This window comes from Pongo abelii, chromosome 2, assembly GCF_028885655.2.
Source record: "Pongo abelii isolate AG06213 chromosome 2, NHGRI_mPonAbe1-v2.0_pri, whole genome shotgun sequence".
Lineage (NCBI taxonomy): Eukaryota > Metazoa > Chordata > Mammalia > Primates > Hominidae > Pongo > Pongo abelii.
This window is the reverse complement of record NC_085928.1, coordinates 143,639,032-143,656,470: the sequence shown is the minus strand read 5'-3', so window position 1 is coordinate 143,656,470 and position 17,439 is coordinate 143,639,032. Positions and strand designations below refer to the sequence as shown.

The following is a 17,439-nucleotide window of genomic DNA, read 5'->3' as shown; positions in this document are numbered from 1 at the left end:
AAATTACTACAAACTTGGTGGCTTAGAACAATAGAAATATAGTCCCTCGTGGTTCACTTCTGAAGCCAAATGTCTGAAATCAAGGTGTAGGCATGGCTGGACTCCCTCCAGAGGCTCTAGTGGAGAAGCAGTCCTTGCCTCTTTCAGCTCTGGTGGCTGTTGGCATTCTTTGGCTTGTGGTTCCATCTCTCTGTTCCAAGTTCATACCACTTTCTCCTTCACATACGTCTTTCAAACTCTCTCTGCCTCCCTCTTAAAGGGATACATATGATTTAGAACCCACCTACATAATCCAGAATAAACTTTTCCTCTCAAGGTCCTTAATCACATGTTTTGTCAAGTTTCAGGGAGTAGGACATGGGCATATCTTTGGGGCTACCATTCAGTTCACTGCAGTCAATAATTGAAATGATCTAAGATTTCTTTACTGAAAAACTGATATTCTAATTTAAAATCCTTAAAATGAGAATAATTTGAGAAAGGGGAAAAATGCTTTCATTAACTGTAACTACTAAATAAATTTTTTTTCCTTTTTAGAAACTATGTGCTATTTGATATTGATATGGTTTGGCTATGTCCCCACCCAAAATCTCATCTTGAACTGTAATTCCCATAATCCCCACATGTCAAGGGCGGGACCAAGGGTGGAGATAATTGGATCATGGGGGACAGGTTCCCCCATGCTGTTTAGTGAGTCTCACGAGATCTGATGGTTTTATCAGCGTCTGGCATTTCCCCTGCTCACACTCACTCCATCCTGCCACCCTGTGAGGAAGGTGCTTGCTTCTTCTTTTCCTTCCGTCATGATTGTAAGTTTCCTGAGGCCTCTCCATCAATGCAGAAATAAGTCAATTCAACCTCTCTCCTTTATAAATTACTCAGTCTTGGCTATTTATTCATAGCAGTGTGAGAAGGGACTAATACAGATATATCACTCCTTTTACATACCAAGTATTTTGATAAAATGTGTTCATTTAATGTGAATGAGCAATCTACTTATATAATTTTTAAACTTTTTTTTTTTTTTTTTGAGACAGAGTCTCTCTCTGTCACCAGACTGGAGTGCAGTGGCGCGATTGCAGCTCAGTGCAACCTCCGCCTCCTGGGTTCAAGCGATTCTCCTGCCTCAGCCTCCTGAGTAGCTGGGACTATAGGCGTGCACCACCATGCCTAGCTAATTTTGTTAAAATCAAGGTCTTTCATTGTATATATCTTCAAAATACTTTGTTTTAACTCAAGATAAACTATTCTCAAAGAAACAGTTTATCTGACATTTGTGAGATGAACAAAATAAATATGAATGATTATGAGAAGGGATGTGATCTGCTTCACAGAGCAGATCAGAAGCTAACACTGAATGACAACCTGTTTCGTGTTGTCCACAGCCTCTCCTAGCCAGAGAGGCATGGGGCATGGTGGGTGATAGGTGGCAGGATGAGGGAAATAAAGCCAGACTCTTGGATACTGAATCCCAGGGTTCAGCTTATAGAACAATGCGGTACTAGTCCTGGTCTGTTTTTCCAGAGCTTTGATGATAAAGAAAAAATCTCTCTCTAGCATTAATGTCTAGAAGTTAAACATACCAAGTAAAGCAGTACAAATATGCAAAGCAGGTTATATTCTTTTAACGGCTACCTAAGGAGAACCTGGGCTTTTTTTTAGGGAGAGAAGGGTTACGTTTTTGGTTTTGATTTTTATTTTTTTCAAATGACATACGAAGGGAAAGCAGAGTTTGATTTAGACCAATGCACAGCTGCTGTAGTGAATGACAGTAAGGACTAGTTCTACTCTTTGATACGGTTTTTGGTTTTAGAGTTGCCAAATCTTTATTGAGAAATTCTGAATTGTAGCTGGAGCTGTTTACCAGCCCTACATTAAGCAAAGCTGTTTTCATGGAGTGGGAAAGGGGCAGGAGGAGTTGGTTTGGCTTTGGTTGTAGAACATAATTTTAAACCATAAAATTAGTTGAATTAGAGCAGTGTGATTCTCAAATTTACTCCTTTAGTAAAAGCTCACATCTAAACATTTTTAAATGTAGAAAAGTGAAGTAAACTTCTCTTAGTGTTTACTTTGAAAATTTTATTCCATAGTTGATTTAAAAGATGGATTCACTCGTCTCTTTGGAATGTTAATTTTTTTATTTCCAGTGGTTGATTTAAAATTTTTATTTTGTTATTTATTGAAATATAGTATAGTCGCCTTTGCTGAAATGAGATGGCAGTTGTGGTGAACCAAAACTGGTTCGATGGGCAGAAAATGGAAGATAATTCTTAGATGATAATCTATAAGTATTTTGTGTAATTTGAAGAGGTTGGAAATCTTACTATTGTCTTAGAAAAAGGAGCATTGATAGCTTGCATTTCAAAGGGGTATGCAAGATGGCAAGTAGTGCTATTTGCTTGCACAGTGGAGGCCCCCAAAATATGTATTACTTTTTTTTTTTCCTTAGACACAGGGTCTCACTCTATTGCCCAGGTGGGAGTGCAGTGGTACAATCATAGCTCAGTGTAGCCTTGTACTTCTGGGCTCAAGTGGTCCTCCTGCCTCAGCCTCCTGAGTAGCTAGGACTACCAGTGTGTGCCACCACACGTGGCTAATTCTTTTATTTTTTGTAGAGATGGAGGCTTGCTGTGCTGCCCAGGCTGATCTTGTACCCCTAAGCTCAAGCGATCCTCCTGCCTTGACCTCTCAAAGCACTGGGATTACAGGTGGGAGCCACTGCACCCAGCCTGTATTATTTAATTTAACATATTTATTTCTGTGTAGGTATACCAGTGTATAATTAAGCGATGATAGGAATTATTTTTTTGTAATATTTCTGATTAAATATTTTGTAGGACCTACAGAGTGAAAATTAAGTTAGATAATATACTTTCAACAAATGAGGCTATAGCTAATAATAAGTCTCCAAGCAAGATGCTCCAAGAGCATTGAGTCTCTTCAGCTGGGTATTAGGTGGCAAAGTTCATGTTGAGGATACATGGTTTGGTTAGGCAGAACATTTCAAATTATATCAGAGATGGTTATTTTTATGGTTATGACATTTTGCAGGAGTTCACACATTTTATGTAAGAATCTGCCATCATCAGAATGCAGTTATACCAAAACAAATACTTAGTTGCTTGTTCATGTGGCAGCTTTATTTTAAGATATCACCATTAACTTAATGGTGAGCAGATTCACAAGAGAATTACTTTAGTTAGTTATTTAGTTTGTTATTACAGATAACGTTTTTTATTCATTCTCCTCCTCCTCCGCCTCTTCCTCCTCGTCATCTTTGCCTTTCTCTTCCACCTTTGTCCAGACTACTTTAGTGGGACCTTTTGCGCCATCAAGTTTTCCTTTAGACTTGGCAGTTAGCAACATCCTTCTCATACTTCTCCTTCAGCTTTGTTGCCTTTGTGATGCAAAGCTGCTTTTCAGCGTCACTTAAATTACTCCACCTCTCACCTAGCTTTTTTTGCCACATCTCCAATAGAGATGCCAGGGTCTGAATTCTTGGGGCAAAATTCTGAACAGAACAGGAAGAATCTGGACAGTGACCTTCTGGGGACATTGAGGTCCTTTTTGTTTTTTATTTTTTTTGTTTTGCCTCCCTTAGATAGTCCATAATGCTTCATTTCTGAATCATAGCATATTTTATCTACTTTTGCCATTTCATCAGATTTAGACTTCTCTTTCCCAGACATTGTCTTCCACTTCTCAGTGTACTTTTGGACAATTTTGCAAAATTGACAGGGATCTCTGGGTTTTTCTTCTTAGGTTCTCTGTATGCCTGCACAAAGAAGGCATAAGCAAACATCTTGCCTTTTGGTTTTGTGGAGTAGCTTTTAGTCACCCTGACTGAATTGTTCATGAGTCTGGGCAGCACAGGGCATGACACGTAGCTTCGTGATTCCCCAGCCTCACGCTAGCTGCCTCCAAAAGAGGCACCTCAACAGGAGAATTACTTTAACATCATAATTACTTTCAGTGTGTTTTGGCATAAACTTACTTGAAATAGCTGTGTGACCCAAATTTTCTGAGCTATACTTAGCATGTGATATTAACAATATCCTTTGATTTGCATTTAACGTGGTTAACTCCTAGAAAATGCTCACATTTTTCTTTTGTAGATTATTATAAATTTGTTTCCATATATATGTATGTGTGTATATACAATCCCACACACACATATGTATGTATGTATCGCCTTTGCTTTAGATAATTGGAATTGAAAGGACTAGGAACACCCTTCTGTTTTCCATGACTATGATGTGACTGTTCGTGTAAAAGTCCTGCCTTTTAGTTTTTTGGGATTGAATTTTTTTTAATTCTTAAAATATTTTAAAGCACACATGTTGAAGATCGCTTTTTAACATTTGGGTTGGAAATGTGTACACACAGTCATTATGTTCTGTTACCATTTTTTCTTTATGGGTGAAGTTGGGGGCTTAAAAGTTACATTTAATATTCTATTTTTGGACACTTCCACCAGAGTCTATACACATGTGAAGTACATATGTTTTTTAGATGTAAATGTAGCACCCAACAAATGATACTGCTGCCTTGGAGGGAACATTTTCTCGGTCCTTTAAGACATCCTTAACATTTTTGCAATTCTTCATAATTAAAAATTCTACATGATTTATTTAGAAATACATTGATGTTTTCCATCATAAAAATAATACATTGCATCTCTAGGTTGTGTTTTCAGAATTTTTACTGAAAGGATTCAGTATTTCATTATGTCCAGATTCTTATGTTAACATCAACTTTTAACTGTTGAGCTTAAGAACTATGCACATCAAGATTTGACTAGTTATAAATGTCTAATATTATTCCAAGATATGACATCATTGTAGACATTCTTAAGAATTTCTGGATATTGTTTTTATTGTGTTTTCATCAGATGTGGATACCACCATAAATTTTTTTATGTGACTTTCTTTTCCTTTATTTGAAAATAGAGTTCTTGATTTACATCTTCTTTGAATTACTTAGCTAATTATAGTAGCTAACGTAATTCTGCTCTTAAGAACTACCTTCTATTAGGAGATTACTAAATGTAATCAGGAGTACACAGGAATTTCTTTCTTATTGGTTTTCTTGTCTTTATAGTATTACATTGTGTTTAAGAAGCATTTTCTTAAGAAAAACAAGTCAAGGAAATAACTTCCATGCCAAATATTATCAGCGTGGTTTATGGCAATGAAGTGATCCTTTTAAAAGTATTTGAATAGTTTTTAGGGGATAGGACACATCAAAATGTGTTGCTTGTGCCTTTACATTATTTATTTTGTGACTGTCAATGTTTACCTCGAAAATAAAAGGAAATGTGAAGTTATCCAGAGACTGCATCTGCAGCACATTGCTACTTATGACTCTTTTAACTCCCTGTTTGCCCAGTGCTGTGGAGGGAGCCCAGTGCTTGTATCCTGAGCGACCTGAGTGGGAGAGTCTGACATTTATTATATACCTATGAAGAGTAGTCTGCTGAACTACTGTGGTATCAAAGAGAAAGCTAGAGTTACGGAGGATGCTTATTATTATTATTATTATTATTTTTTATTATTATTATACTTTAAGTTCTAAGGTACATGTGCACAACATGCAGGTTTGTTACATATGTATACATGTGCTATGTTGGTGTGCTGCACCCATTAACTCATCATTCACATTAGGTATATCTCCTAATGCTATCCCTCTCCCCTCCCCCTACCCTATGACAGGCCTCGGTGTGTGATGTTCTCCTCCCTGTGTCCAAGTGTTCTCATTGTTCAATTCCCACCTATGAGTGAGAACATGCGGTGTTTGGTTTTTTGTCCTTGCGATAGTTTGCTGAGAATGATGGTTTCCAGTTTCGTCCATGTCCCTACAAAGGACATGAACTCATCTTTTTTTATGGCTGCATAGTATTCCATGGTGTATATGTGCCACATTTTCTTAATCCAGTCTATCATTGTTGGACATTTGGGTTGGTTCCTAGTCTTTGCTGTCGTGAATAGTGCTACAGTAAACATGTGTGCATGTGTCTTTATAGCAGCATGATTTATAATCCTTTGGGCATATACCCAGTAATGGGATGGCTGGGTCAAATGGTATTTCTAGTTCTAGATCCTTGAGGAATCACCACACTGTCTTCAACGGTGGTTGAACTAGTTTACAGTCCCACCAACAGTGAAAAGTGTTCCTATTTCTCCACATCCTCTCCAGCACCTGTTGTTTCCTGACTTTTTAATGATTGCCATTCTAACTGGAGTGAGATGGTATCTCATTGTGGTTTTGATTTGCATTTCTGTGATGGCCAGTGATGATGAGCATTTTTTCATGTGTCTGTTGGCTGCATAAATCTCTTCTTTTAAGAAGTGTCTGTTCATATCCTTTGCCCACTTTTTGATGGGGTTGTTTTTTTCTTGTAAATTTGTTTGAGTTCTGTGTAGATTCTGGATATTAGCCCTTTGTCAGATGAGTAGATTACAAAATTTTTCTCCCATTCTGTAGGTTGCCTGTTCACTCTGATGGTAGTTTCTTTTGCTGTGCAGAAGCTCTTTAGTTTAATTAGATCCCATTTGTCAATTTTGGCTTTTGTTGCCATTGCTTTTGGTGTTTTAGACATGAAGTCCTTGCCCATGCCTTTGTCCTGAATGGTATTGCCTAGGTTTTCTTCTAGGGTTTTTATGGTTTTAGGTCTGACATTTAAGTCTTTAATCCATCTTGAATTAATGTTTGTATAAGGTGTAAGGCAGGGATCCAGTTTCAGCTTTCTACATATGGCTAGCCAGTTTTCCCAGCACCATTTATTAAAGAGGGAATCCTTTCCCCATTTCTTGTTTTTGTCAGGTTTGTCAAAGATCAGATGGTTGTAGATGTGTGGTATTATTTCTGAGGGCTCTATTCTGTTCCATTCGTCTGTATCTCTGTTTTGGTCAGTACCATGCTGTTTTGGCTACTATAGCCTTGTAGTATAGTTTGAAGTCAGATAGCATGATACGTCCAGCTTTGTTCTTTTGGCTTAGGATTGTCTTGGCAATGTGGGCTCTTTTTTGTTTCCATATGAACTTTAAAGTAGTTTTTGAATCTGTAAATTACCTTGGGCAGTATGGCCATTTTCACGATATTGATTCTTCCTATCCATGAGCATGGAGTGCTTATTATTTTTTAAAGTATAGAAAACTTTATTCATTATTAATTTTAGAGTAATGCATAGATTCCTAATATTTGTTTCCTTTATAGTTGCAGATTTTATATACAATAATCTTGGAACAATTATTTAAGTATTAAGTTCACATTAAGAGAAATAAATACTAAAGACAAGAAAAATCTAGAGGTGCAAGGATTATTTCAGACTTTAAGAAATAAAAATTTAAAATTTAACATTAAGATATTGTTTAGTTTTATTTAATGGTATTGTTTTATTCATCCTAATATTTCCTTGGAATGAGGAATAAGTGGATTTACTTTAGGAAGAGTTACTGTATTTTCAGAGGTGAGCACTTGCTGTCCTGTGATCAAGTAGTTGGCTTGGGTGTTTTCTGTCGTTGGCTCTCCCTCAGGATAATTTACCGATAAAATCTTGTAAACAACTCTTTACATTCCTTTAAAGAGACTTGTCCTTATTCTGTTTAATATTCCCTTCAGATAGCCCCAGTGTTCTGATGGAGTAATGTCTGTGCATCTGATACAGTGGCAAAAAGTGCCATAAATAACAGATATGTGTAATGGCCTGGTTAGCATCCAATGTTGGCTCCTCTGTCTTTCCTAATCACAGATTGTGGGGCAGATTCATAGCAGAAGTAGTCACTTTTCAATCATGTATAACACTCTGCTTAAAGATTGCTGATGTTTGAAGTTGAGTTGGTGTCTTAGTGTATTGGGGCCACTATAACAAACTGCCGTAGACTGGATAACTTAAATAACAAACACTGAATTCTCATAATTCTGGAGTCTAGGAAGTCCAAAATTAGGTACCAGCAGGTTCAGTGTCTGTTGAGAGCCCCTTTCCTGGTTCATAAATGGCCATCCTCTCTTCTGGGTCCTCATGTGGCATAAGGGGTGAGGGAGCTCTCTGGTGGTCTCTTTTATAAGAGTACCAATCCCATTTATGAGGGCTGCACTCTCATGACCTGACCACCTTCCAAAGGCCCCAACTCCTAATACCGTCACTTGGGGGTTAAGGTTTCAGCATATGAATGGTGGCAGGGACACACACATTCAGTCCACCACATTCTGCCACTGGCCTTCCAAAATTTATGTCATTTTCACATGCAAAATACATTCATTCCATCCCAACAGCCCTAAAAGTCTTAAGTTGTTCTAGCATCAGCTCCAAAGTGTCATTTAAATATCATCTAAATCTGATATGGATGAACCTCAAGGTACAGTTTATGCTGAGGCAAATTCCTCTCTAGCTCTGAACCTATAAAAGCAAACAAGTTATGTGCTTCAAAAATACAGTGGTGGGACAAGTAATGGATAGACATACTCATTCCAAAGGGAAGAAATAGGAAAGAAGAAAGGAGTAATGCATCTAAAATAAGTTGAAAACCTAACCAAACAAGCAATATTAAACCTTAGGACTCAAGAATAATTAACTTTGGCTTAGTACTCTGCTTTTCAGGTCCACTGGGTGGGAACATCATCTTTCAGCTAGGTGGGAAGGTACCTCAGTGGCTGTTTGCCAGGGCCCCACCCCAGAGGCACTGAGGTCCTTTTTTGGCACTTGGGGCACACCAGACCTAAAGAGGCATCTAAGAGGAGGCATGTCCCTCTGGACATCTGCTCTAGGCCTGGTAAAGGGCATCTACAGAAAAACCTATAGCTAACATATTTAGTGGTGAAAGGCTGAATTCTTTTTATTTAATACCAGGAACAAGACAAGGTTGCCCATATCACTTCTGTTACTCAGCACTGTCCTTAAGATTATAGCCAGTGCACTAAGGGAAGAAAAGAGTAGATAGAAAAAAGTAACTATTTGCAGAGTAGTATGATCATTTATGTAGAAAATTCAGTATGATATACAAAAAAGCTACTAAAACTAATAAGTGAGTTTAGAAAGATTGCAAGATCAATGTACAAAAATAAATTGTATTTTTGAATACTAACAATGAAAAATAAAGTTTTAAAAAGTTTATAAGAACATCAAAAATAAGAAGTTCTCAGGAATAAGTCTGACAAAAAATGTGGAAGAGCTATACAATACATGGCTGAGAGAAATTAAATAATACATACACAATAGGAGAGGTACACCCTTTTTGCCTTGGTCAGAAAACTCAAGATATTCTCTCCAAGTTTGAAAAATATTATCAATATTATTAGTCATTCTTTAGGGAAATGCAAAATTAAACCACAATGAGATACTTTTGGTTTGGCTAAAATTGAAAAGTCTGACCATACCAAATATTGACAAGGATATGAAAGAACAAGAGCTCTTTTACACTGCTGGCAGGAATGTAAAATGGGATATTTCCAAACTTTGGGAAACAGCTTGGCAATTCCTTAAAATGTTAAATATGTATGTACCATATTCCGTCATTCTGCTCTTAGATAAATGAAAACATGTTCTTACCAACACTACACAGATGTTCATAGCAGCTTTATTTTTAATAGCTAAGGCTGAACATAATGCAAATGCTCATCAACAGGTAAGTGGGTAAACTGCAGTATTCATATAATGAGCTATACTACTAAATAAAAAGGAATGAACTGTTGGTACATGCTACATCACGGATGAATCTCAATCATTCTGAGTAAAAGAAGCTAGGAAAACAGTATACAGCTTGAATAACTCTATTTATATAATTCTGGAAAACGCCAACTATCTAGTGACAGAAAGCAGATTAGTGGGTACTTGGGGATGGTAGTGCTGGTGGTAGGGAGGGGTGGAAGGAAAGGATCAAAACAGAATCATTTGGAAGTGATAGATACGCTCCTTATCTTGGTTGTGGCAGTGGTTTCAGGAGTGTTTATGTATATCAGAACTTACCCAGTTGAATACTTCATGTGCAGTTTCTTATGTGTCAGCTGTACTACAATAAAAATAAATGAAAACTGTCTTTACTGTCTGATCACTGCTGCTAACAAATCTAAGACTACTTGCTAAATTTGCCCGATCTTAAGACCCACCAAGGACTTTTGTTTAAAGTGATGTGATCCAGGCCTGTCGTGGTGGCTCATGCCTATAATTCCAGCACTTTGGGAGGCCACGGCTGGTGGATCACTTGAAACCAGGAGTTTGAGACCAGCCTGGCCAACATGGTGAAACCCCATTTCTGCTAAAAATACAAATAAATAATTAATTAAATAAAATAATGTGATCCAGGCTTCAGAATTATTAAGATAGGACAGAGGAACTGTACTTTTTAGCAAGCACCCCAGATAATTCTTCTCCTTCTTATAAAACACTTAACCTAGGTTCATTTAATTGCACTTCAGTAATCTGCAGCCATGTCTTTATGTGAGAAAGTGATATTAGGTTTCTAATATGAACAGAAAGGCCTAGCCATGGAACACCTGATGATGCTTCCACTGTGGTCAGATAAGATAATTTACAATTGAATGGAATTATTTTCCTTTCAGTTTATAGTTTACTGAAGTGAGCCCTGCATTGTAAGTTCCTGAAGTAATGACTGGAACTGTCTTAATTCAGTAGCTCCATCTTTAGTTAATGCTGCACTAAAAGACAAAAGGAATTTTACTTATATACTTTTTGACAAGTCACATTCATATATGTTTTAGTGGAAAAACCATTTTACATCTTATATATAGAAGCTGTAAAATAACACATGTTCTGGGGAGAGGAATAAGATGAATAGAATAGCATTGTAATTATCTAAATGTTCTTTAAATGGAGATAGCCACAGTCTTTCGTAAAGCTCTGGAAAGAACAGCATGACCTTCTTATTGCCCCCTTTCCACCGACGTCAAACAGAAGGAAATTATAGAATAAGTCTGTCTAAATTTTAAATGGTTCAGTTATCAGAAGACTTTAGAGAGCAAGTTTTCCACAAATCATCTCTGTGCCATTTTGTCTTGATTATTTTTTTTAAGGGTTGGTTTGCCAACATGTAATTAATCACTTTTGTTAGTTTTTAAGGAAATGAAACTGCATTGTTCCCTTGGGCTTGACTGTTCTTTTTTATGGCGTCTTTTAGTGTTGTAGTTGTAATATGAAAACCTTAGGTAAATGTTGGGCAATAATGTGAACAAAACAGTGGGAAGGGAGTAATTTTTAAAAGCTTATCTACATTGCCGCTGTAATACTTACATTCAACTCCAGATCTCAAATACCACCAACTTTAATATCAAAGTCCCTTAAAGTCAGAAGGTGTTATATATAATGTCAGTGGATGGGGTTATTCCCTGTGTACAAAGGGTCAGGATGCACTTGTCACCAATTCCCATGGTTTCTTCTTCCAAAATCTAGTTTGAATGGATCATATCATCTCTGGAGGAAGGGATGGGAGCACCCTTCCGACCAGTTTCATTTCTTTGGGCTCTGTTCCATCTGTGCAAGGAACTACCTTCTCTATGGAAGTTGGACATGATTTTAAATATAAAGCATTACACATACTAATGACTGTCAGTATTAAGATTTCATGTAGATCTTGTTGCTTCTCAGAAAAAAGTTTCATATACAGTAAGGTTTTAAAGATAGGCAAATAACTATATGTGAATAGGCACCATCCTTTAACTTTTATTAATTTGAAATCATTTTTCCATTTTTAAGCAGAATAGAATGTCCCAGTGGGTGTAAGGGAAATTTCAGTAGCCTCCAAGACTCTATGGAGATTTTGAAACTATACACACTTCTCCATCTGTCCCCTGCCCCCTCCTCCTCCCAGAGCATAGACTTCAAGGCTGTGCTTTGCTCCATGTTAATGATCACTGTTAATGAAAAAGATAATAGGTTCCAAAAGGCTGAACACCTGGTTTTGTATTTAGGGTAGTGCCGCTGTCAAAGTGATTGAGATATATTCCTTCCTCTGTGTTCTGAAAGTTTATGTAGGGTTGGGTGTGTAATGGGTTGAATTGTGTCCCGCCTCTCCACCAAAAAAAAAAAAAAAAATGGTTGAAGCCCTAACCCCCAGTACCTCAGAATGTGACCTTATTTGGAAATAGGGTCATTGCAGATGTAACGTTAAGATGAGGTCATACTCAATTACTATGAGCTCTGATCCACCCTAAGAAAAGAGACACACACATGAGGAGAAAATGTCACGTGAAGATAGAGGCAGGGACTGCAGGGCTGCAGCTGCAAACCAAGGCACACCAGGGGCTGCCGGCAACCACAGGAAGCTGGGAATAGGCAAGGAAAGATTCACCCTACAGATTTCCGGGGAAGCACGGCCACGCTGACACATTGATTTGGACTTCTAGCTATCAGAGCAGTGGGACAATAAATTTCTGTTGTTTAAGCTACTCGTTTGTGGTATGTTATTATGGTAGCCCTAGAAAACTAATACAGATTTATATTTTCTTTCAAGTTTGATAGAATTCACCAAACAATGTTGAGTTTTCTTTGTGGAAAGGTTTTGAATTGTGAATTCAGTATCTTTAATAGATGTAGGGCTATATAGATGTTCTCTTTACTCCTGTGTCTGTTTTGGTAATTTGTATTTTAAGAAATTTGTTTATTTCATTTAAGTTGCTGAATTTATTGGCATAAAATTGGATTGTTCATAATATTTTTTGATGTCTTAAAGGATGGTGTTCCCTCCTTTATTTCTGATATTTTAAATTTTTTGTTGTTGTTCAGTCTAACACAGTGGTTCTTAACTGGGACAGTTTTGCTTTGGTTAAGGACATTTGTCTGTGCCAAGGGACATTTGGCTATGTCCGGAGGCATTTTGGGTTGTCACAGCTTGGAGGATGTGCTACTATCATCTAGTGGGTAGAGCCCAGGGAGAATGCTAAACATCCTACAGTGCACAGGACATCTTCTTACAACAAAGAATCTTCCAGCCCACAATATCAGTAGTGGTGAGATTAAAAAACCTACTCTAGGCTTTATATTGTAAACCTTCTATTTTCCAAAAATATTATATCATTTCACGTTTAATATAGTGTTTCCACTCATCCCCTTCCAGTCTTCAAACTGTTTGTGGGCATACCTTTTACCTCTCTGTATATTATAAACCCCACAATATATTGTTAGCTGTTTTTGCTTTAGTCTGTCAAGGAAATTTTAACATCAGAGAATATGTTCAGTTGTTACTAATATATTTTCAGCACTCTTTATTCTTTGTGTTGACTCAGATTTCCATGTGGTATATTTTCTTTCCACATGAAGAACTGCTTTCATACATCTTACAGGTCTGCTGGAAACATAGTCTCTCTGCTTTTATTTGTCTGAAAAACTCTGTATTTATCTTCATTGTTGAAGTATATTTTGGCTCTATATAGAACTTTCCATGACAGTTTTTAATTTTTTTTTCTTTCTTTGAGACAGAGTCTCGCTTTGTTGCCCAGGCCGGAGGGCAGTGGCGCGATCTCGGCTCACCGCAACCTCCGCCTCCCGGGTTTAAGCGATTCTCCTGCCTCAGCCTCCTGAGTAGCTGGGATTACAAGCATGCGCCACCATGCCCAGATAATTTTGTATTTTTAGTAGAGACGGGGTTTCTCCATGTTGGTCATGGCTGGTCTTGAACTCCTGACCTCAGATGATCCTCCCAAAGTGCTGGGATTACAGGTGTGAGCCACTGTGCCTGGCCCTAAAATATTTTAAAATATGTCATTTCATTGTTTTCTCGTTTGCATAGATTCTGGGGGGAAATGTAGCTATTGTTCACTATTATAAGGCTTTTTAAAAAATCTGTGTATTTTACAAAGTAAGTATTTTGGGATTTTGTTGTTATTGAAAAATAATAACCTAAAATTTAAGGCAACATGCTTAGATTTTACAAACAGACTTGTATTTCACTTGCGTTTGGTATTTTTCTTTTTTCCTTTTCTTTTTTTCACTTTTTTCTCTTTTACTCATTAAAATATGTATTTTGGGGCAAGCTATTTCTCTGAGCCTCAGTTTTCTCACCTGTAAAATTGAGCTACCAATGATTCTCACAGGTTTATTGAGGAAATTAAATGTATTGAAGGATGCAAAAATGACTCAAATTTTTAGGTACTCATAAACCTGATACTACAGTACACAGGTATCCCCCTCCTCATCCAAGTTCAGTTGTTCTGACCTCAGGGTTCACACTTGGTGGCAGATCAGTGGATGTACCGGATCTGAGTCCTTCCCAGCCATGTGGCAGCAGCTCTGTGTAGACATGTTGCCTGTCCCCCGTCCCCTGCACACTCTCCAGGAGCCAAGTATAGCCAGGAATTGGCCAAAATGGGGAGCCCCGAACGGACCATGAATGGACACTGTTGCCACTGTTTACCATTCCTGTTCCTTTCTGTAGTTTACATGCTGATTTTAAATAAACCTGATTGCTTACTCAAGCAAGGTTAGAAGTTTTTTTAATCCTTTAATTTAAAACTTTAAATACAGTAAAAATCCATGACTTCTTATATTTTCCCTCATTTGCGTATTTCACTTAGGATGCTCTTCCCTTTAATTAAACTAAAATTTTGTTCATTTTCCACTTCTCAATTATGCAGACTAGCTATAATATTTAAAGTTACAAATTCTCATATTAGAAGAATCTTGGACATAATTCATAATACATAGCTTGTAATCAACAGTAAACTATTACTTCCAATGGATCTGATTACTTAGAATTTATAATACTAATATTGGATGCACTCTTTTTTATCTTAGCAAGGGAAACTAACTGTGTATGATAGACTTCTTTTTGTAAATAACATTTCGCTTTTCTGAAGCATGAGTTGAGCTGTTATTTTTTGTCCTGTAGCTGGCTATGGGCACTAGCCCCCTGACTGTTGTTTTAAATGTCCCCTCATTGTGCTTCTGCTCCTTTCCTAGTGGGCCTTTGGAGTGACGCTGTGGGAACTCATGACTCTGGGCCAGACGCCCTACGTGGACATTGACCCCTTCGAGATGGCCGCATACCTGAAAGATGGTTACCGAATAGCCCAGCCAATCAACTGTCCTGATGAATTGTGAGTTTTTTTGAGCTTGAAGGCACGAGTTTTATTCCATTTACTATATTGGAATAAAGGAAAAAGCAGGTTTCCATATTCACACAGAGCCTTCCCTTTTGAGAATAATGACTCTTTGGATTTAAATTAGACTCTTATAAAAAACCACAAAGTCAGGGAGATTCGTTCACTCTTTCATGCATTTGATATTAGAACGTCTTGCATTTTATTTTATAGTGCACAATCTAAGCACTATAAATTAGTCTGAGAGGACGTACTAAGAAAATTGAGTACTATGTCAGTTATTCTATATAGAGTGAATACCTGACTTCTATAGTTATAAAGGACGTAGTAGTTATAAAAAACCTTTCTCATTGTCATTTTGCCTTGTCAGTTAGTATCAGCTGATACAGGGAAGATGATCTGGACTAGTAAGCCAAATAGTTGCTTTCTGTTTCCTGCTTCTATCACATAGCTTATCTTACCATGTAATGAGAATGGGATAAACAGGAGGCTATTCAGGGTGATTGATCGTACAGATGAGTATGTTCTCAGTTCCAGAACCCCCTGAAGGTTTCTGCACCATGACAAGGTGGCAGCTTTTATACTGATTTTACTCTAGATCCAGGGTTCATAGAACTTAGATAAAACTTTCTCTTCCTCCAAGTTCTTTTTCTTAATTTAACTACAGGAAAACACTACTTCTTTTCTTACTGTGTTTTAGGTTTTTACATGAAATCTCTGTATTTGCTGAAATATTTTTATATGCTCTCTTGAAGAATTGAAATTCACACGTAATCCAAATAATTTCTTTTAGCTTCTTTCTAGAGCTGCCAACAGATAGTAAAATGGATCCATTTTTAATATATCATCCTCTCCATGCCCACCTTTAGACAGGCAACATAACTGGCATCAAACTGACCAAAAGTTTAGGAATACTGTATCCTTACTAGCCCAAATTTTCATTTTTGTCACTCTGCAGATTTGCTGTGATGGCCTGTTGCTGGGCCTTAGATCCGGAGGAGAGGCCCAAGTTTCAGCAGCTGGTACAGTGCCTAACAGAGTTTCATGCAGCCCTGGGGGCCTACGTCTGAGTCCTCTCCAATCCCACAGCATCAGGAGGAAGGTGCCTGTTGGGGCTCACTTGAAGCCTGTCATGGATGCTTTGTATCTAACACAATGCCAACAGAAGCACATTTGTCTTCCAGAACACTGTGCCTTAGAAATGCTTTAGAATCTGAACTTTTTAAGACAGACTTAATAATGTGGCATATTTTCTAGATAAACTTTTATTAGGTTGAACTGAAAGGGTTTTTGTAAAATTTTTGGCCAAAATTTTTTAAAACATAGTTACTTTGGACTAGGAGTACATTCTTACAAAATAAATAAACAGTTTTTAAAATTGTTTAGACACAGATATTTGGAATTAGCTCTCTTAGTGCCAACTGCTTTTTATTTTTTTACTTCATCAAGGTGATGTAAGTGACTCACCTTTAAAGTTTTTTTAATGTTATTTTTTATCACTACTCTGGGAAATGGTTTGTCTTCAAGATGCAATAGTTTTCTTAGTAAAGGAAAAACAGCATAAAAAGGTACCTGGTCTGCCTTGTACAAGAAAAGGCAATATTAGAGGAAGAAAATTTAAAGAAAAGCTAGAGGAAAAAAAAATTTTTTTTGAATACTTATTAGAAGCAAACTGCCCTTGCATGGAAAACTTTATTTTTTTCAGTGAAAAGGAATTCTGCTTTCGTGTTTTTGGGAAAGCAGGAACTGAGTTCATTACGTCTTTAATTTGGCAGAAATTAGCCTTTCTGTGAACCAGACGTGGTTTGGGGCAGATCTGTAGTAAACAATGGTGATTTTATTTATTTTTACTCTCTGGAAAAAGAGATAATACAATTCCAGAAAGTGAACTCATATTTCTAAGGTTAAGATTCCCTTTTATTGCACCTAGAATAGTGCTATGCACAGAGCGGGTGCTTGAGTTGTCGTTTTTTTGTTTTTTTTTTTTTAAATGTAAACGGTAAATTTTGTGCTTATCTTCAAGGCTGGCTTAAGTATAAAATTGTTTTTTAAACACTTGAAAAATTAAAGGATTTGTTTTATATTATGACAGTATTGAAATTATTTTTCATAATGAATGATTGGTTATTGTGTCTGGTAAGTCTTTGAACATTCAACAGTTAGACATTTGTGTTTTATTTCATGATGTTCCAGTCGAGTTCCAAAGCCCTAGCACAGTTAAGCTGGCTCAGACTCCAGGTTCTAGTAAAAAGTTGAAATTAATGTTATAAGGAAGTATTAAAACACTGAAACATTTCTCCAGAACCAGCAAGTAAGGGCTATGTATGTATTTATGCTCCGTTTTAGTTGGCCTAAAGCAGAGTTGAATGGGCCTTCTAAATAGCTAGGCCT

At 37.1% G+C, this 17,439-nt stretch overlaps 1 protein-coding gene across 2 annotated transcripts in view; it reads left to right on the top strand.

The window, feature by feature from the left end:
* RYK (receptor like tyrosine kinase) overlaps window positions 1-17,134 on the top strand; it is a 93,991-nt gene extending 76,857 nt beyond the window's left edge. For both annotated transcript variants that reach the window (XM_024245009.3, XM_054552657.2), the window contains exons 14-15: window positions 14,909-15,045; window positions 16,007-17,134. In XM_024245009.3, coding sequence (XP_024100777.1) covers window positions 14,909-15,045; window positions 16,007-16,118 — 249 coding nt within the window. In that variant the 3' untranslated portion in view covers window positions 16,119-17,134. The remainder of the gene's footprint in view (window positions 1-14,908; window positions 15,046-16,006) is intronic.
* The last annotated feature ends 305 nt before the right edge of the window (window positions 17,135-17,439 follow it).